The sequence below is a fragment of the Parasteatoda tepidariorum genome, chromosome 6, assembly GCF_043381705.1.
Source record: "Parasteatoda tepidariorum isolate YZ-2023 chromosome 6, CAS_Ptep_4.0, whole genome shotgun sequence".
NCBI classification, from domain to species: domain Eukaryota; kingdom Metazoa; phylum Arthropoda; class Arachnida; order Araneae; family Theridiidae; genus Parasteatoda; species Parasteatoda tepidariorum.
In genome coordinates, this window is record NC_092209.1 from 43,751,881 (window position 1) to 43,774,369 (window position 22,489).

Genomic DNA, 22,489 nt, shown 5'->3' on the forward strand with positions numbered 1-22,489 from the left:
TTTTTTTGAATTTGCGTATTTACTTACTTTGAATTGAATTTAATTGCTTAGCTCGAATTTGCTTATTTTATAAGGTAAAAGCTTAAAAAAAATATTCTTACAACATTTTTTTTAGCCATTGGAAAATTTGTTTCTTTTTCTTTTCCTTATCAGTATTGTGGAAAGTTTATATTTCAAACGTTATTTTAAAATATTATTTATTTATTTAGGGTCGGCATAGCCTGGCTGGTAGGGCACTGGGTCCATCTCCAAGAGGTCGTGGGTTCGATCTCCGCCGAAAATTCACCTAAAAAACGGTGATTGATGCACGTTAAATCTGTCGAGTCTCAAAGTTCTCCACGTTCCCATAACAAATCATACCTCTGGCGGTACTGATCTAGTAGTTACCTTGTCTTTTGGATTGGTTCAAAATAACAAAGCTACGGAGTTGAACATAAGTAGTCGTAAACCCAAAAATTGGGTCGGTTGTTCAACGACGGGTATAAAATAAAAATAAAATATTTATTTACTTAGTTACTTGCAATATGTATAGCTTATTATACAAAAATACCAAATATTAAAAAAAAAATCTCAATTTTAAATCTTTTATCGCTTACGTTGGTTTTCTTATTGCACAGTAGAACCTATATTAGTCTCGAAGGTAAAAGAAAAGATAACTATATATATATATTCTAGTTAAAGTAATGAATAATGATAAATAATGATTCTAGTTAAAGTAAGTGAATTAATGAAGAAAAAAAATGAAGAAAGAACTAAATGGAATCTGCTTATTAGGGAAGAGATCAATCAGTCATCAATTTACCACCTCTAATTGTCTTATTAAGGGCAATCTATCTCAAAGACAATATATTCAAGATAATAGTTAACATTGATAAATAGTGATAAATTTATCAAATGTTTCTCTTAAATAAGAACATTTATCATTATCACACCGCTTCCTAGAAAAACTTCTGACAAGCATAACATTGAGTCGATTAAATTAAAACTTACAGTAGTTGGATAAAAATGTGAGAGCAGTGCTATGCTAACAATTTATTAAATTATAAATTGCGGTACGGCCAGCAATAAAAATTATTTCATTTTATTAAACAATTGCGTCTGATTTCGTATGTAAATTTAATTATTCCCTTAAAAAATCATTATTTCATTAAAGCTCAATTACAGAAAGTGATCGGTATACAAAAATAATAATAATAACAATAATAAAAATGTTGTACAAATTTGTTTAAACGAAGAGCATATTCCTTTTAGTCATCTACCACTTTAGATTTAAAAAAGCATGGTGGCTTGACTTCAAATTCAAATATAAATATTCATATCATTATAATAAAGGTAAAAAAACTGTTTGTTTCCTTTAAAATAAATCCTAATGATGAAAAACTTGTACTACCACTTTTTATATAGATTGTTAAAAAAAAAATTGTCCATTTAAAAGGATGCTAGACATACATGAGTTTAGACTGCATCTCTCATTGCGTGAAATAAATATTATTTTTTATGTATTACAATATCATAAATAAAAATAGCTTTTATATTTTTACCAACTTAACCTTAATGATACATATCATAATATATTATTATATAAATAATACTTGAGAAGTAGTAAAGCATATATAATTCATATATAAAAAATATAAACTAATTTTGTTTACAACAATAAACAAAACTATTTTCGTATATCATTAGTTTGACTATCACTTTATAGTTAGACAACAACTCTATAATTAACGTAAAGTTTCTGTCTTTTTAGTGGGGTTAAAAATATATTTATGCCTACGACTAATTTCTCAACAATAAACTTCACAGTGAACATTACGGTAATAATGTTTGAGCCATTAAAAGTCCATTTAAGTCCTAACACAAACTAATGAGCATTTGATTATACAAATAGTACAGCGAGTTAGTATTTTCGGCGTTTATTATCGCGTCTGACAAATTATCGGAGCTCAGAGTACTAATCGGAGCTAAATGTATTTAAAATCATTTCTGTACAGATAATTTCAGTATGTGGCTGGAAATATGCTGCAATTTCTCTCCCCATAAAAAAATTATAAAACATTTATAAATAGTTTGAAAAAAATACTAGAGCTAAATAGAGCTACTTAAATTTGTCCTTTTCAATAATACACAAATTGCAATAAAATTATGACAGTCTAAAAATTATCAGAAGAAAGAATTAAAATAATACAAAATGCCATTTTATTAATATATACGAGTTATTAAGTTTGCATTTATTCTGAATATAAGGTTTTCTGGCACAACAACCAGATAAGTCTATACTGCGTTAAACACAATTGAAAGAACTTACAATATTGTGTATATTACAGTGCTAGGAAGCTTAACCAAACCAAGCATACCTGCCAACTTTTACGCATTTGGCGTAAAATTTTGTTTTTATATTTAAAGTGGTAGTAATATGTATGCTTTCTATAGATTCCTTGCATTTATAAACTTAATTTATAATCTTTTTGGCCACCGCCATTTTTCAAAAAATGAAGCATATATATTAATATGTAATACTGTCGTAGTTGTCTGCTTAAGCTTTTTCAAAATACAGAGTATGTTTCTGCCGAAAATAGTATTAAAATTTCATTTTACTACCACTAGGGAAAATCATCCTCGAAAGGATTAAAAGTTGGCAGTTATGCAACTGACGCTTAACCAGAAAAAAAAGAGAAATAAAAGACATGAAACAAGAAAATAAAGTGAGTATGATAGTTATGCGTCGGGGAACTATTTTTTAATAATATTTCAGGAATTTAACTTGAATTTTTTCCTCCGATATTTAGAAATGAAGTTATTGTTATAACTAATAATAAGTCAGGGGTCTGTTTAGAAATTTGAAAATATCTTTTCATAAAAACGGACCCTTCACAAAATATTTTAACTTAAAAACGGACCCTTCACAAAATAATTTATCTTTTAATCGGACTCTTCACAAATTTGTTTAGACAAATGTAAACGAACTAAATTTTGTCTTCGGCAGACGCTTCTTCCTTTATTCGTCCGAAATGAATATTCTGCGTTCAGCAGTATAGGCTAAATACCAAATATTTGTATGTTGCATCGGTAATTTAGTAGCTGCAATTGCTGTTTATTTTTTAAAATTTAATTTTTTTAATTATAATTTTACAGTGTTGAGCATAATCTTGCATGTCTTTACAATTTAAAAACTCCTTGAAAAAGTTTTTTTGCAATAACAGGACCCTATTTGCACAAATTCACAAAAGCCGGACCCTGGTTGAAAGAATGCGACTTAACGTTTATTTTATGTTCACAAATTACGAGTAATTTTTTCACAATTTTACAAAAACGGACCTTTCACAAAATGTCTGGACAGACCACTGGTTAAACACAATTGATAGAACTTACAATATCGTGATATTACCGTGCTAGGAAGCTTAACCAAAGCAACTGACGCTTAATCAGAAAAAAAGAGAGATAAAAAGAATGAAACAAAAAAATAAAATCAGTATGATACTTAGGGATCAGGGAACTAGTATTTTTTAATAATATTTCAGGAATTAAACTTGAATTTTTTCCTCCGATATTTAGAAATGAAGTTATAGTTGTAAACATTGAATGAACAACAAACTAATACATAATAAGTTATCAATCATGAACTTATAATATTCACTATAAGCAGGGGTCTGTCCAGACATTTTGTGAAAGGTCCGTTTTTCGTGAAATTGTGAAAAAATTACTCACATTCTTTCAACCAGGGTCCGCTTTTATGAATTTGTGCAAATAGGGTCCGTTATTGCAAAAAAAGACTTTTTCAAGGACTTTTTAAATTGTAAATAGATACAAGATTATGCTCGGCACTGTAAAATTATAATAAAAAAATTAAATTTTCAAAAATAAACAGCAATTGCTGCTTCTAAATTAGAGATGCAACATTTGATATTTAGCCTATACTGCTGAACGCAGAATATTCATTTCGGACGAATAATGGAAGAATCGTCTGCCGAAGACAAAACTTAATTCGTTTGCATCCATCTTTCTTGTTTTCTGCCCTGGGAAGGGTTTATTCGATTAACAAAACAATAATGAAGATAAACAAATTTGTGAAGGGTCCAATTAAAAGAAAAATCATTTTGTGAAGGGTCCGTTTTTAAGTTAAAATATTTTGTGAAGGGTCCGTTAACGGACCCAAATTTCTTCTAAACAGACCCCTGCTATAAGTTATCAATCATGAACTTATAATAATAACTGGTATAGGTAATAAAAAAAGTTAATTTTTTGTCTTGTTTAGAAAGAAATTGTGTAGTTCCTTTTTTTATAAAAAATATAGTTTCGAACTTCACGTCTATATTTTTGATGACACATACAAAAGAGGCAAAATTCTTTTTTTAATCTTAAAAAACGAATACAATACAGCCATTTTCCTCAACCTCAGAAAGTGTAAAAAACGCCGACATGGGATATGTGAGAAATAGCTCAAAAATGCCATTCAGGATGATGTTGATGGTAGGGCACAAAAGCGGTGGGGGTGACAAAAAATAACAAATGACAAAAGATGACTCTCAGATTTTTTTTTTCTTCCTGTCAGACGCTCTTGTCTCGTAAAGTTACAGTCATTTACTTTTTTATTTTAGAAGAGCGAAGATCTGAGCTTGAAAGTCGGAACACTTATGGCTTAGATGTGACGGTCATTAGCCTCAAGCTATATTTTAAACTCACGAAAAAAAAGGGGGGAGGGGGACTCTTTTTCGTATCTTTCGATCTAATAGACGAATTTCACTCATAAATCATATCAAAATTCATATAAAATTGCAGCTTTGTTTGCTTGTTTAGATGATTTATATAAAGCGTTATACTATAAAATATGTACAGTCGGACTCGTTTATAACGAGCTCGGATTTAACGAGAACTCGGATTTACCGAGGGAAACGAGAATATTTGGTTGGATCAATGTTAAGTCTATGGAACAGAAGTCGCTTTTAACGAGCAAGACCCGGTTTTAGTGAGCAATATTTTTCTGTCTTGCTATCTTTTTTCTCATCTTTCTAGTCTTTCTGTCATATCTTTTTTTCAAAATGATAAGAAATGCGAGCGAAATAAAAAAAAAACCGCGAACTGAAACTTCAAAGTAAGCTAATAAACTACTATTTTAAATATGTAGATTAATGAAAAAAATAAAAATTAATGTTTTGGTAAGAATCTTTTCCTTTATTTTTCTTTCCTTTAAGACTGTAGCGCAACTAGAAATTTTTTGCTGGTTGGGGAGGGGGGTTAGTTGTCATTAAATTAAGAAAAGTATTTAATTTAATTAATGTAGTTAAAGTAAGTAAGTATTCATTAAATTTTATGTAAACTCAATAATTTGACCTCCCAAGCCCTCTTCTGGTCGCACGCCTGCCTTAAGGACCCGTTTATTACGAGCACTCGGATTTAACGAGTACATGTTACGGTCCCTTTGTGCTCGTTACAAACGAGTTCGACTGTACTATAAAGATATAGTCAGTATATTGCACACAATTAGTGTCAAAATAATGCTTGATATTTCATAAATTTTATTCTAAAACAAAAAATAAAAGTTGTAAGAAAGAAAGAAAGACAGTTGCAATGGACAGATGAAGTTAAAAAAACAGCCGCATCAAATGAATATTTTCTTATAATGAGTTTTAAAAAAATTAGAAAGCAGTGCTTACGTTACATATTTTATTTCATTTCATAACCGTCGTTGAACAGCCGACCCAATTTTTTGTGTTTAAGACTACTAATGCTTAACTCCATAGCCTTGTAATTTTGAACCCAATCCCGAAGACAAGTTGACGGAGCTAATACACACTTGCGTTACATGGAGAAGAAAACCTACCATGGTTAGTCTGACGGCAAGGGAACTCTAACCCATGATTACGTTATGTATTTTATTTTATAACCGTCGATGAGCAGCCGACCCAATTTTATGGGTTTACGACTACCTATGCTCAAGTCCGTAACCTTGCAATTTTGAACCCAATCCAGAAGACAAGGGAACTCCTGGATCAAGTATTGGGAGATACTTTTTGAGCTAACCTGCATTTGCGTTACAGGGAGAGAAAGGCCACTCGAACCTCGTATGGTTAGCCTGACGGCAAGGGGACTCTAACACAGGATCCGTCTACCACTGAGGATATTTCACGTCTGCACTGTGGTCGATGCAAGTCGGATGCGGAACTCATATCGACTGGGATTCAACGCTCTATCCCCTGAGCCATCGCGGCTCGTTATATATTTTATTTTATAACCGTCGTTGAACAGCCGACCCAATTTCATGGGTTTACGACTACTTACGTTCAACTCCGTAGCCTTGTATTTTTGAACCAATCCAGAAGACAAGGAAACTCCTGGATCAGTACCCCCAGAGGTATTGATTTGTTGTGGGAACATGGAGGACTTTGAGACTCGACAGATTTAACGTGCATCAGTCACCATTTTCTACACGGGGAGTCTTCGGCCGGCGAGGATCGAACCCACGACCTCTTGGATATGGGCCCAGCGCCCTACCGACCAGGCTATCCCGGCTCGTTATATATTGAACAAATCCAAGCGTAAAACAGGAAATTTTAATCCTCCTCTGTAAAATCAAATTGCAATGCTTGCATAAGTAATTCCAAGCCAGGCTCATACTTAAAAAAAATAAATAAAAGAGTAGAAGCGTGAATCTTTTAAATAAATGAAGAAGAAAGAAAATAAAGATATTTTATCACCGCTGTAGAATCTGTTTATTTTTAAATACAAAATGTCATCATATGAAAAAATTTTGTGGGAATGAAAGATAATTATAATTTTTTAAAAACTAACTTTAATTTTAATGCCCGTTACTCATTTTACAAAAAAGTGTCTGTTGAGATATTTCAGATCACCGGCAGAAATTTGAATTATTAGGCACGTGAGCATCATTCAAGTTCGTTCAAGTACCATTCAAGTTCGGATACCAAGGTGGTTAAAATAAAAATAAAAAACACTTGATATAGAAGTATATGTTGAACAATTTAAAGCATGAACACTTAAAAAAAGAAATTCCATTTTTATTTTCCTTTAACTCTTAGGGGCATAACTTTTTAACTTATTTTTCATACTATTTTCATTATTTTACATTAATTTGGGTCAAAATAAGTGAAAAATATTATATTTAGCATTTAAATAATTTAGGGTTATGAAATACAGCATGCAACAAAGAACTCGTCTTTGCGTTTAAGGAAACGTCCTCCTACCACGCATCACTTCCAAAAAATAATTTTTCAAATTTACATGTACATTTGCATTTATTTAAATCTAAGAGGAACAATTATTCATCGTAGAAATCTCTCTAATTTACAACTCAATTATTGATTAATTTTTAAGCAAGGAAAAAAAAATTCGAACTACTTTTCTTTTTTTGGATTTTATACTTAAGTACAAATATAATTGATCTATCAGATTTTTTTAGTAACTACTGTTAAACTATTTTTTATGATTAAAAAATACTAAAAGATATTTTTACTTATATTTGAGGAGCCAGAAATAAATACATAAAAGGGACAATGGTATCCTACCTGCGTCAAAGGGTTAAGAAAGTAAAATATAATTCTTAATCATACCTTTTACTTCCTATTTTAAAATTGAATAAGCGAAATACAAATTAAAATTATGGGTTTGCTATTAATAAAATAAAAGAGGTTGGCCGATAAAATAATAAAAATAATTCAAATTTGATACTCGATTTTTAACTATTTTTCTAAAAATTAACATTTGAAGCAACAACATAACACTAGACTGATATTCATGTATTGGTATGATTTTTAATAAATTTAGATATTTATTTTTTAATTCTAAATTAGGACAAAAATTAATTATTAAAATAACTCGATGTTAAAATATGATAATACTTTTTCTATTCTAGTTTTTGACACATAATTAACACATTTGAAGCAACAACATAAATCTAGACTGATATTCATGCATTGGTATGATTTTTAATAAATTTAGATATTTATTTTTTAATTCTAAATTAGGACAAAAATTAATTATTAAAATAACTCGATGTTAAAATATGATAATACTTTTTCTATTCTAGTTTTTGACACATAATCTTAACCAGAAAATTGTAAGTCAAAAATACTAATACACAAATCAACGACTACTTTGCAATTTAATATTAAACATTCGAGTATATATATATATATATATNCAGAGCTAACCATATCTATAAGTATATATATATATATTCTTTTTAAATATATGAAATTTCTCCTTTAAATTTAAAAAGAAAAATAAATACTTACTTCTCCAAAAGCACCACGACCAATAACTTTGAGAACTTCAAAATCATCTTTAGTTAAACGTAAACATTTGATCTTCTGAGCAACAGGATTAACTGAAAATATAAAATAAACTATATAGTTTCAAAATGCAATTTAAAGAAACTTACACGCATTTTAAGAATCATAACTAAATAAATATTTTTATTCAAGAGTGCAATGTTACTCATATTATTTGTTGAGTATCGAAAATAAATATTTAGAAAATAGGTAGCAAATATAAATGAATGCGAAATATAGCTATCCAAGCAAACAAAATGAAATATTTGTCGATATTGGAGACATAAAATAAATTTATATTGAAAAAATTCAGGATGAGTTTTTTGAAAAGCATTAAATACATTTCCTATAAAAAGAGTTGGTGATCAAAATACGATTTAATGTTTTTAAATTTTGTATAATCAGTAACGTTTTTCATAGCGATACATGAAAATGTTTTTCAAACAATTTTTAGAACATTCAAAGTTGAATAAATTATTCCATTTCTAAGTTTATATTAGCAGATATGCATTTTAAGTTAGTAAAAAATCCAAGCCTAAAAACTATATTTTTGGCAATATATACTTATATTTTAAATTCATGACAAAATTTTATGAATAGACAATTCAGAAAATGGCAATATTATTTTAAAAATTTACGAAAAGGCTTTTTATTATAAAGCACTTGGTCTTGTAAATTAAGTTTTTGGTATGATGCTATTACAAGGAAGCCATTAACATTCAAATAAATAAATAAACCCTTGATTGTTTTAGACATATTTTATCGAATTTTTGTAACAGGTAGCATAAATTATATTACTAATGTTTAAGCTATGCCTTTCTCTTATACAAAAGATTTATTACAAAACAATTTTACTTGCTATTAAAATTGAAAACAAAAAATTTTTAAAAATATATTACAAGACCAAATGCTTCGGGATTCGTTATTAGGTTAGATTTTACGTAAGTAATTTAGTAAGACATAGTAAGATTTTACATACTTCAAGCTTTTTTTTTTCAATGCCTATTCATATATTGACATTCGTTATTAGGATTTTAGAAAGGTAGATGTTGACCAATCCTCTATTTACTGCCATTCAATTTTATTTTTAATTTATAACCGTCGTTGAACAGACGACCCAATTTTGAGTTTACGACGACCAATGTTCAATTCCGTAGTCTTGTAATTTAGAATCCAATCCAGAAAACAATTTAACTCCTGGATCCAGTATTGGAAGAAATTCGCTTTCGTGAAGTACTTTTTGAGGCAGCTAGTTAATCCGCATTTGCGTTACATGAGAAGTAAAATCACGGAAACCTCTCACGGTTAGCCTGACGGCAAATGGACTCTTAACTCCTCATCCGTCTACCAATGAGGGTATTTTATGCTAGCACTGTGGTCGGTTCAATCCGGGTGCGGAATTCGCATCGGCCCGCCATTGCTGGGATTCGAGCCCGGGTTCACTTTAAGAAAAGAGGCGTGGCAAGTATTTTCTTTCTATTGCTAATACTATGAATGCTAAAATAGAATACCTCAAAACAGATGACACATTTTTTGTGGAATAAGTAGCTAATCATTCAAAAATGCCAAAAATATAAAAATCTCAATTTTGAATTTCATGCTGCTTGCTGTAAGTTGATTTTTCAAATGCACGGCAGATCAGATGTGCCAATGTAGAGTAACAAAATGTAGAATAAGCAATATTGCCTCGTAGAGTAACAAGGACATACAGAGAAGTAAAGAACATACATCCTTCTGACCGAGATTCGAACCCGAGAACTTTCTGACATGTGGTCAGCAACCTCAACTACTACTTCGACTAAACCGCTACAAATAAAAAATTCGAATCATGCCTATGCTATTTATTCTATGCTATTTCTATGCTATTTATTCTATGCTATTTCTAAACCTCGTTAATCCTTATAATGCTTACGGATAATAAAATATTGAGGCACTTTGATTTCTAAAGAAATCAAAAAACAAAAACAAAAAAAGCTTTATACAAGATACTGGGTGTGTGGCGCTGAATGTAGGATATTCCCACAGCTGCCACTGCACATTTTATTCCTTGGTACGCTATTTAATGATTTGTTGTTGTTGTAGTTCATTTACGTCGCACTAGAGCTGCACAATGGGCTATTGGCGATAGTCTGGGAAACATCCCTAAGGATGATCAGAAGACATGCCATCACAATTTTGATCCTCTGCAGAGGGGATGGCACCCCGCTTCGGTAGCCCAACGACCTGCACGCGAAGTCCAGCACTTTACGGTAGCACAGTTTAAGGAGGACCAATACCGCACACCCTCGGTCCCTACGCAGACTGATCCAAGTGGGTCACCCACCCGCACATTGACCGCAGCCAGTGATGCTTGACTTCGGTGATCTGCTGGGAACAGTGTCTTAACGATCAGTCCACTGCGGGACCGCTATTTAATGATGAGAAATTAATAAAAGATCTTCATTTTCAAGCAAATCAACAACACATATAAAAAACAGCTGAATGTAGGATACTCTCACACTACCTCAACACTATACTTATACGAAAAAATTGTTTTAATTTTGATACTTTATATTACACATTATTATTACTATTTTTATTTTGCACAAATAGAAGTTAAAAACTGTTTCTTTTATTTTCTCTTATAAGCTAAATAAATTCTCAATCAGATAAACCTTTTTTTCCAATTCAGATCTTTTCTCTTCTCAACAACACCATCAAAGAAAGAATTGACAACACAGCAATCGACTAAAAGATTAAAATCCCAATTCGAAAGCTGTCTATTTCATTCTTTTTCGTATTCCAGTCATCCACAAATATACCAGTAAGGAAGAAAGATCCTTCGAAATCTTATCGACAGTTCGAACACCAGAGAGCTGATGTTTTCTTTTTATTACTCCAAGCGAAAAAGGTGTTCTTCAAAGTCCTTTCCGTAACTTTTTCTTTTTAACTAAGCTGTCACCCTCTGCCCTATTTACTGCAGTGACACCCATGTTTATCGAATTTCTTCTTCTTTTTTCTTCCCGTCTTTACTTTATTTCTTCAGTTACGGTTGGAGATAGCGAAGGTGAATTCGTTCGAAAGTGGCAGAAACATGTTTTGTTCAATATATACTTGAAGCTACTGGGATGGGAATTATGGGAAACGGTTATTATTTCCTTTATTTGGAATTGAAAGTAACATAAGACACGATGTTAATATAATTTTAATAACTAAGGAAATTTTAACTGCGTTGTAAAAAAGAAGAAAAAATTAGAAAAGAGAGTTTTTTTTTTTACAAACTATTTCGAATAGAGGCAAATACATTCAGTTAAAGTTGGAGAATTGACATTCTTCTACAGGGTGCAACAAAACTAGTAATCAACACAGTGGGACTAAAAATCCAGGTAGCCACACTAAAGAAATCGTAAATGGTACCCAATATTTTAGTAAATTTTAATGTTAAAGTAAAAGGCTGTTACATTATTTTCCATGCTGGTTCCGAAAAACTTTAAGTTATTGCAAACCTCTGGTCAAAACTGAAAGGGAAGGCAAAAGTTGTCGAAACAAAGAACTTTCAAATTATAAAGTGGGATCGGAAAGCAAAGAGCGAAACGCTAGAGGGCGCCTGTTTGTTGAAAATGCAGAATGCGATGATGAATCTTTATAATCGAAAATTATACAACAAATGCTGAAATGAGCAATCCCTAACTCCAATACTGGCTTCACGTCGGCGACAAAGTAAATCTAACAGAATTCAGATGATTCCTAGCTTTTCACTAAGGTCATAAATTGAGACGCTAATTCGACCACTAGCGATTCAAAGTGCATCTCTTAAACGACGCATTTTTAGATGTCCATAGAGAAATAATCCAGGCAGCAGAGATCGGGAGATCTGGAAAGTCAAGAAACCAGTCAACCACGGCTAATTAAACTGTTTGGAAAGGTAATGTCCAGGAAAGGTAATGTTCACCAGTCAGTGGCCTTTCGCTATTCTCACTTAATTTTCCAACTTCACTTTTAATAGTGAAAGTTGTTTGTCTTCGCACATTCTATTATCCACCCTTTACACTTACCAAAGATCAACGCGGTGAACTTATAAATTTTTAATTGGCGTCCAGTATTTCGTTAAAATTTTACCTGCTTTATTTTTTAAACCTGAAAATCTGAATATTTTCGATCAGCTTGTTCCAAAAAATTAGTTCTAGCTTCAAGAAGGTTTGAAATTTTGTATATTCCTGGTTGTAATGATTAGTTTTGTTACACTCTGATGAATTCTTGTTGATAGTGAAAAAAAAAATGTTGAATCATCAACCTCAACCACAGAGAAACCATATTTATATAATTTCCCTCCAGCAGAAATGCGGGCGTCACTAATTCAAAAAAAAGTAGAAATTGATTTTCAATGATTCAAAGGCATTTTATTTTATCTTCTTTTATTTATGTCATCAAAATGAGCACAGAAGAAATCAACTTAACATGAGTATTTACCGAATTAGAAATTTTTCAAGCAAAAAAAAAACTACTTTCCAGTTACATCAAGCATCGATTATTTTTCACCCAAAATGTGACACTCATAACTTTAAATATTTATCGTTACACCAATTTCATACTCTTCCATAACAGAATCTAATCTCACCTACGAATCACTTCAATTTATAGACGAACATTAGAAAAGAACTTATTGGAAATTTATCCAACGAACATTTCCGTTTGCTTACATCTCGAAAATTTTGGAAGGATTTAAAGCATAGAAAAGAAAGATATAAAGATAAGAAATTAGCTTACAGCTTGCATAGAGGAACACATTTAAAATAGAAATTAACTTAAAAAAAGAAAGTAAAAGTGCTTACTTGAGTTATGGGTAAAATAAAAGAAGTAGATAATGTTTGGTAAACAACGTCACATCTCTCTCTTTTCTTTTCTCCAGTATTTAAATAATTTCTTTAATTACATTAAGGAATATTGAAAGCTAATATGTTTCTTTTAAAGGGATATAGTACATATACAGTAGGTTTTTGTTCGTAAGTACAATCTGTCTTTTTCTACAATGAATTCTCAGAAAAATCGGTTTAAATTTGAACCGTAATAACCTTGCACCACAATATCAGACAATATTGTTACCACCACCTCAGTAAGATGAAAATTTAATCGAGTTTCTGTTCAAATACAACCATGGTATCGTGTAATAAACTAAAAAAATTAATTTTCAAGATAATATGGTCAACCTGGCACTGAATTAGGGTTACTACAAATGAACACGATATTGTGGCTCCACACTCTCCTAAATTCCCCAACAAAAAAGAACTTTAAATATAGAACATATTTTTTGTACAGAGCAGACAAAAAAAAAAACGGACTACCCTGAATAACTTTTGATCCAATGATCGGATCTTCACGTTCTAGAACTCAATCTCAATGGTTTGAGGGGATGACCTCAAATATGCTGATTAATAAATGCAGCGATATTTTAAGTTACGACATCAGACATAAAAATGTACTTCCTCTTACTGAACATACCTTTTTTCCGACGGATTCAGATTTAAGACCCCCAAAATAAAAGGGGTAGCCGTAATCTGGAAAGTATGGTCCCCCTAGGTCAGGAGAACGATCTAAAATTTGAACACCTAAATGTTAATTTTACTTTTTGGGTATTTCGCCATATTTTGAGAATTTTTAAAGCGAATTTAAAAAAAATGTGCACACATTTATAAAATTTGTTTAACCAACGGTAATTTTGTACAAATTATAGCTTTTAGAAAACATTTATATTTTTTATTATTTTTTTAACAATGATAGGAAAAATTTTGAAATGTAAGATACACAATTTTTTTGCATCATTTTAAAGAATACAGTTTTACATGACAAAATACAAAATTTGAGCAAAATCAGTCGAATAGTTCCTGAGAAATTCAATTTCAAAAATTCAGATACATGAAATTCGATTTCTCAGGAACCATTCGTCAGATTTAGCACAAATTTCGTATTTTGCAAATGTAACACAACAATGGAAAACTGCGACACCATCATTGGACTTTTATGCATAGTTAGTAAAATATCTTACAGGAAAACAATATCATAATGACTATTATTAATTTTATGCCGATGACAACCAAAAAATATTAATTTAAGGTGGGAAAACTGGATCGTACCATGTGATTTTTCCGGCCAGTAAAAATGTACCGACAACAATGGAAAACTGCGACACAATCATTAGATATTTATTTTTGTTAAGAATAAACGGAATTAGTTCCTAATTTTTTAATACATTTCGAAATAGTTCAGTAGAGACAGCTAACAACAATAATAATAAAAATAAAAATACATAAAAATAGCCTAAACTTCGGACACAGTACAATATTTATGAAACAAATGTTAGGTAAAAGGAATTTCCTTAATTTTCAATACATTCCGAAATAGTTCAGTAGAGACAGCTAATAATAATAATAATAATAATAATATAAAAAATAGCCTAAACTTTGGACACAGTACAATATTTATGAAACAAATGTTAGGTAAACGGAATTTCCTTATTTTTCAATACATTTCGAAATAGTTCAGTAGAGACAGCTAACAATAATAATAATAATAATACATAAAAAAATAGCCTAAACTTCGGACACAGTACAATATTTATGAAACAAATGTTAGGTAAACGGAATTTCATTATTTTTCAATACATTTCGAAATAGTTCAGTAGAAACAGCTAACAATAATAATAATAATAAAAATACATAAAAAATAGCCTAAACTTCGCACACAGTACAATATTTATGAAACAATGTCAACAAATGTTAGGTAAACGGAATTTCCTTATTTTTCAATACAATTCGGAATAGTTCAGTAGAGACAGCTAACAATAATAATAATAATACATAAAAAATAGCCTAAACTTCGGACACAACACAATATTTATGAAACAAATGTGTAAATTTTAGCTTTAGAGCTGAAATTATTTCACAACTAAAACATTGATAATACTTGATATTAGAGAGATTTTGCATAGCGTTTGTTTTACGTCAACCACAGCGTTATCCATATTTTATACTTCTTAACGATATTGCGATTCGTAGAAAAATTTTCGCGCAGGCTCTGTGGAACTCAAATAGTATTAGCGTTTGAGTTAAAGTAAACCATCATCTCTCAATTGCCGGTCCGTTTTGAACATGTGCACCCAAGCCTTTTTTTTTTTCATTCTTCACATTTTAATAAAAAGAGGAAATAAAATGCATATCAGTAACTGTTGTGGAAATACTGAAAATACATTTAGCAAATTTAAGAAGAAAAAAAAATTATACATCAGCCATTTTTCCTTCAAAACAATGCTAATAGAGAAAATGTTATTCTGGTTAATTAATACGAAAAGCAAACATTAGTGGAAAAGACTTTCGCAACTATACCGGAAACAAAAATATTTTTGAAGCGCAATTGATTGATAGTAATTGGGGATAGTATTATTTAGAGATCTAATTAAGCTGTTAGCATACAGAGATTGGAGAGAAATGGAACAAAATCAACATTATTGAAGGAGAAACAAGGTAGATTACAAATTGGAATTGAATATCTTTCTTTTACTTTTATATGAGCAGACATTGTTTCTCTCCCAATCTCTCTAAAGCTTCGAAATATATAGATATTTTTTCTTCTGAAAAATATTTTATTCATTATTGCAATAAATATTTAGAAATAAATAAATCAGAAACAAAAGTCATAATAGTTTTTTTGCCATAGATTTAGCGTTATTGTTTTAAACCACAAATTCTCAACCAACGGGTCCCGGGAGAGAATTTACAATCCAACGGCCTTTAAGAACTCATCGTCTATTTTAGAATTGAATTGAATGTGGGGTTTAATGGCACAAGGTTCGTCTATTTTGGAGATTTTCCTCTTACTGCAGTTGTTCACAATTATAATACAAGCTTTTATTTCTTATAACATTTGTAACCTAAACCAAAAAAAAGTCACGAATCAAGTTTTTTTATTTATTTAATTACTCTTTAGTTTTAAAAAATGCTAATTTGGAGAGCGGGTTGATAGACGCCATTGGACAGGAAAATCGCATCGGTTCTTCGGGAGGGGGTAATCAAAACTTCTTGAAAATTAAAATTTAATTCAAAAATAATTTCTTTAAAACATTAAGATGACTTATGTGTTAAGCAAATAGTAAAGCAGAGAACTTTAGAGTTAGACTATCAATCCTTTTTGTAATTTGCTTATTAATCTTGTAATTAATTATCTTATCAATTCTATTATTAATATTTAGTTTAACAATCCTACTATTATACAGTTTATCAATCATATTTTTAACTGTTTTTATAAATTCTGTTATAATTTTTTTTATCCATTTTACTTAGATTATTAAACATGTTAATAATTAGTTCATTATTCCTATTATTATTGAATTAATAAAAACTGTAATTACTTTGTCACTCCTAGTGCTATTTAGTTTATTAGTCCAATTTATAATTAACTTAAAGGTCCAAAAAAATTTCAATCTTGTTATAAATTGCTTTATCATTAATATTATAAATTAGTGTAAAAATCCCATTATTAATTAGTATGTTAGTCTTATTATTATTTAGTATATCAATCCTAATATTGCTTAAAATATCAATCCTACTATCATTTTATAATCAATTTTCTTATTTTTTAGTGCATGAAACCTATTAATAAAGAAGACTCATAGCAATTCATTTATTTAATTCTATTTTATAAATGAACCTCCTACTCAACTACTGCTTCCTACTATACAACAGTTTTCTCGTTTTGAAAATTTAAGTTTTTGCCGAATTTTCGATAACAATTCAAGCAATAAACTACGTTAATTTCTAAATGTAAGGTGTAGTAGTGATCTAATATCTTTAGCTTACGCAAGTGTTTTGGCTACCAAGTTTGGGTCGCATCTTCTAAAAACGTTTATTCGGGGCAAGGGAACTAGAAATTTTCTAGCGGAAAAATCCCCATGGTACCACGACAGTTAAGAAAGTTAAGAATCCAAATATATATATAATATGTACGTTTTAAGAGTAGGTAGGACTTTAAGCACGTGTTTGTGCCTGACTCTACAACCTTCACCTTCTTTATCGTATTTAGCACGAATCAATTAACATATTAATTAACATTTGTGGTCAACCTTATGAACAATCAAGTTTGGTACTTAGTATGTGAAAATCCGATCATTAGAACATAAGTTATTCATGTTACATCTTTAGCTCACTTTACTAACTATCAATAGAAGCAGTTATAGCAGTTAAGCAATATAAATAACAGAAATCTTGAAAATATTCGTTTTTCTTAAAAAATATCCATTTAGAATTCTTTCTTCTTTAACGTTACGAAAAACTGCTGTTTGTTCGGCATAGATGTTTTTTGAAATAATCTCAGACAGATATAAAATTAGCAATCATTAATTAGCTGAGATTAAAAAGGACTCATGCAGGAGAAAACGTGGCACTCGTCGATTCAGAAGCCAATCTGATTCGACACACGCGCGTGACGTAGCTTACAAGTATCGAATCAAATCTGATTTAAATGACATGGTTGTACCTGATCACGTATTCTTCTTCTCGAGTTGCAATTACCCAATAGGCTGTATTGTTCGAATGATGTAAATGGAAAGTGCGTTAATATTTTTTCGTCTCATTACTTTTTGTGATAGAGATCGACAAATACATGATCTAAATTGCATCCAAAAAACTCATTTCTAAAACTGCTAGAATACTCACACATAAAACCTTAATCCTGTTAGAAATATGTAAATTTAACAAAAAATCTACCACTCGCACAGATGAAAAGATACAGAAAAAGACAGCTTGCTAAATGATGCATAAAATGAAGGAACCGAGTGATGTATGCGCAAATCGAGTGAATGAAATGAACACAACTTTGAAAATCGATATTTTATGCTAGTTTTCTGCAAGATATGGTTATAAACAACAGCTAAGCCTATCCTACTAGAGGAAAAGGAAATCCACAATGCGGAAAAAATAGTCTTCTGTGTATCGATTCGTTTCCACAGCACATTTATCGATACAAAGTTTTCCAGCAATAGAATACATTGTTTAGAACTCGGATTCTGAAAGAAGGCAGACGATATTTTGTTCTGCCTTCTGTAGTTTTTCTTCCTGCTTTACTACAAAAAGGATCAGTGGAAAAAACAAAACAATAGTTGTAAAAGTTTAAGTCTTATTTAGGGTTAGGAATTTTGCGGGAAATAAAGAAAGGAACTATACAAAAGAATGGAACTATGGAAAAAAAAGAGTGAACTATTGCTTAAACATCGTTTTATCAAAAAATGTTTAACATCATTTTGATATTGTAAAACATGTATTGCATGAAAATGCCAAAAAGTACAAATTTCCACGTTAACCAATCAATTCTGCACTAATTGGAATTTTCAAGCAATATTTTGTATGCTTACATAAAATTAGGAGGTACAATTGGAAAATTGTTATAAGAATCCGAATAAAATTTTTTATTTTTATTTCATTCAGCTCAGAACGTTCAGTTAAAACGCCCAGTTTAAAAATGTATAGCAAACTATTAACTAAATCTAAAATGGTGTTAAAATTCCAAAAAAAACAACAACAAAAAAGAACCGTCATTAAGAATGAATACCTAGAACTTACCTTTTCATTACTAAGTATACATAGTATACATACCAGATCGTCACCAATAGCCTATTAGTGTAGCTCTTAGACAACTTTATGAATCAAACCAAATCAGGAAAGTAAATTATTTAATAAATATTTAAACAATCGTAGAGAAATATATAAAGAGTTTCCACTCTAATGTTAGAGCAAATAAATAAGTGACGCGTTTTTTTTCCTAAGCAAGTGAATTGACAACTATCTCGCCCAAATGGTGGTAGCGCCACGCTAAGGTAAAATACTTTATTACAAGTTCGATTGATAAATTTATCTTCTTCTTTCATTATTTTTGATTGAATTTAAGATTCACTGTAATTATTTAGATATTTATTTTATTTTAATTCTATAAAAAATAATTAGGTTAATTCTTTAAAGATGCCTTCTGTTAATGAAGGCAAAAGTACATATTGTAAAGGAAATTACAATTTATTTTAAATATTTTAATTTTTCGTAATTAGTCTTGTTCGTGAATTTATTTCCATGTTGAATAAATTACGCCATTATTCATTCAAACTAGTTGAAGAGTAAACAAAAAAGAACGTTCTCAATGAAGATTTTTTTCCTTTGCCTTTTTATAATAAAATTTACATATAACAGAATGAAATAAATCAGAGTAAATAAAAATAAGTCATAAACATTTTTTACGAAAAATAAAATAGAACTAAAATTTAAGATAAAAAAAATAAAATAGAACTAAATAAATAGAACTAAATAAATAGAACTAAATAAATAAAACTAAAATAATAGGACTAAAAATAGAACTAAAATAGAACTAAATAGAATAAAATAGAACTAAAAAAATAAAATAGAGAAATAAAATAACATAGAACTAAAATTTAAAGATAAAAGAAAATTGGAATTGACTAGAAACAATTCCAATTCTACACAAATGCGTAATATGAAGGGGAAAAAATGGCAAAACACTATGATTAATTCAAGCAATCTTTTCTGTATCCCATAATTTTTATTGAAATGAAGCAAAAATAAAATTAATTTGAGAACTAAAAATCACACAAAAGTATTACTCATTCATACTTCAAATCACGCAGAAGTGAACTATAATGTAAGCGAAATCAATGGATCTCAGCGTTCGAAATTAGCAAAATATTTAAAGATTTACAGAATGGGAGGAAAAACTAGCCCAACGCGCAGGACCCCTTTATCATCTACTCCCATCCTTAATAGTTTAATTGAGTTCTATGTAGTAAGGTATATGTTCCGATGTAGTATGGAATATGTTCCGACGTAGTATGCTATATGTTCCGCTGTAGAAATGCATGCGTTCCGATGTAGCTTTTTCATGCTGAATTGAATGTGCAAGACAAGACTTAATAAGATAAATAGTTAAGAAATGATAAGAGTTTATTGTACAAAAAGTACAGTTTTATACTTGCACTTTTTTTACGTGACTTGGATTGCTATATACAGACAAGTGAAGCATTGTTTCCTATGTATTTTTCTCGCTTTATCCAATGGGAACAAACATGAATTAAAAGGGCGTTATATTTTAAAAGTTGAAATGGTGATTTTTGTATTAAAAGTACTATTTTTGAAAATTAAACTTACTATGAAGAAACACAATAACTTTTAACTTAGGTCAGGGACTTAATTACCAAATGTTAGTAAAACATGAATTCTTTTATCGTTTAATTACTAGAAGGAAATTAACTAATTTTAATAACTTGCCCTGTACTTATTTTAAAATAGCAAAACATTACATTCTTGATCCAAAAATGAAAAAAAAAAATCATAATAATATCGAATTAAAGGAAACAAATTCGAATTCATTAACAAAACTTTAAAAGCTGAAATATCGTAAAAAAACCTGGGAGAAATATTCGCTTAAAAATAAACCCAATTCAGGTAAACCATACATCACTTTATTTATTTAAACTAAAGAGGCTTTTTTGATTTATTCGTAAGGTTCGAGGATCAATTCTTAAGATCTTGTCGGATGATAAAAGAATAGAACGTAAAAGGGTGCAGCACAAATAACAATAGAACGAAAAGGTAACATTTTTTTTTTCTTTTCGAAAAAAGAACAGAAAATAGACATTTAAAATGATGGATAGTCTTAAAAAACTTTTGCAATTTTTATTGTAAAGTCATATCCAGACAGCTCATTTTTTTCCATTCTCTCTCCTTTTGGTCTTTTTCCTTTTTAATTTTTAAAGTTAAAAACCTCCGAAAGATGCTGATAGAGAATCCTTTTCGCTTTTGAAGACGTAGCGATTTTTCTGAGCTTCGAGTTTTGAGATACGAGGATATAAAAATCGCATACCCGCAAGAAATATTGTCATAGAAGGTGAAAGAGGGTTTCTTTCATTTACTTAGTCAGCATTTATACTTCCTTTAATAAAAGAAAACGCGTAGGAAATATTTTCGGAGCAACGTTTAATGCTAAAAATGCTCATAGAATATTAAAAAAAGCTTTTTAAGCTTTCAGCTAATTACTAAGCCGTGCAACACAGGGATATACACATTTTGTAGATGTTTTACGGATAAAGTAAGAATAAAAGATAAAACTAGGTTTAACCGATTAGAGACTACCTATCCCAGTCAATTAATACAAGAAAAATCTCATTCTCACAGCATGTGATTCGCTACACTGCCAAAGTTAGGTCTGACCAATCCTTGGCTTTTCTGGTCTAGAGATAAGTTATCTAATAACTTCTTAGTTTTTCGTCTTCTTTTATTTACATTTAAAAAAATTTAACTCGAAAACATTAATTAAGAAATTAACCAATAAAAATGTTGAAGATAGTAGAGCACACCGAGCACTCACGAACGGGCTCGATCTCCATACTGTATAATTTAAAATAGACGAGACCCGAAATTAAAGATTATGTATAATAGTAGCTTTAGTTAAAACTAAAAAAATCTTTAAAAAATGTCTCTTTTTTTAAGAAAATGGCGGACATTCGAAAAAACAGTCATTTAAAATTTAATTGTTTAAATGACTTATTTAAAATTTTTAGATGAGAATTTTTTACTGGAGTTTACAGATTTTATTTAAATTCAAATGATTTTTTTAAATAAAGCAAAGAAAGTTTGTAATTTAATTTTCTTTAGAGATAAAATTTGAAGGAAAAACGATGCTATACGGTCCTGCACGCTCGGTTAAAATCATAAAAATTATGTTAGTGACCTGCAATCACTTCCAATAAGCCTTCTCTTTTCAAAATCATGTCCCGCGGTGGACTCATCGCCAAGTCAAGCATTGCTGGATGGGGTCTGTAAGCTGGCGGAAGACCATTTCGATCAGCCTACGTAGGAGCCGAGGGTGCGCGGTAGCGGTCCTCGTTAAACTGTTCTACCGTAAAATGAGCTATCAAAGCAGGGGAGTCACCCCCTCTGCAGAGGATCAAAACTGCGAGGGCATGTCTTCGGATCATCCTCAGGGATAGATGTTTCCCAGACCAATAGCCCATTGCGCAGCTCTAATACGACGTAAATGAACTATAACTACAAAAATTCGAAACGTTTGTTAGGAAAAACCCTCTAGAATAATTAAACTCTCCAGTGCATCCACTTTCAAGGGGCCATTCATACTGCATCCGACTGCCCTATAAGCGAGTGCGAATGTTAAACTAC

General features: G+C 30.4%; 1 protein-coding gene across 17 annotated transcripts in view; it reads right to left on the reverse strand.

Annotated features, from left to right (window-relative positions):
- Window positions 1–22,489, reverse strand: part of LOC107451792 (serine/threonine-protein kinase Genghis Khan) — a 282,204-nt gene that overhangs the window by 74,214 nt on the left and 185,501 nt on the right. For all 17 annotated transcript variants that reach the window (XM_016068006.3, XM_071182286.1, XM_071182282.1 and 14 more), the window contains exon 2: window positions 8,253–8,344. In XM_016068006.3, the coding sequence (XP_015923492.1) occupies window positions 8,253–8,344 (92 nt within the window). The remainder of the gene's footprint in view (window positions 1–8,252; window positions 8,345–22,489) is intronic.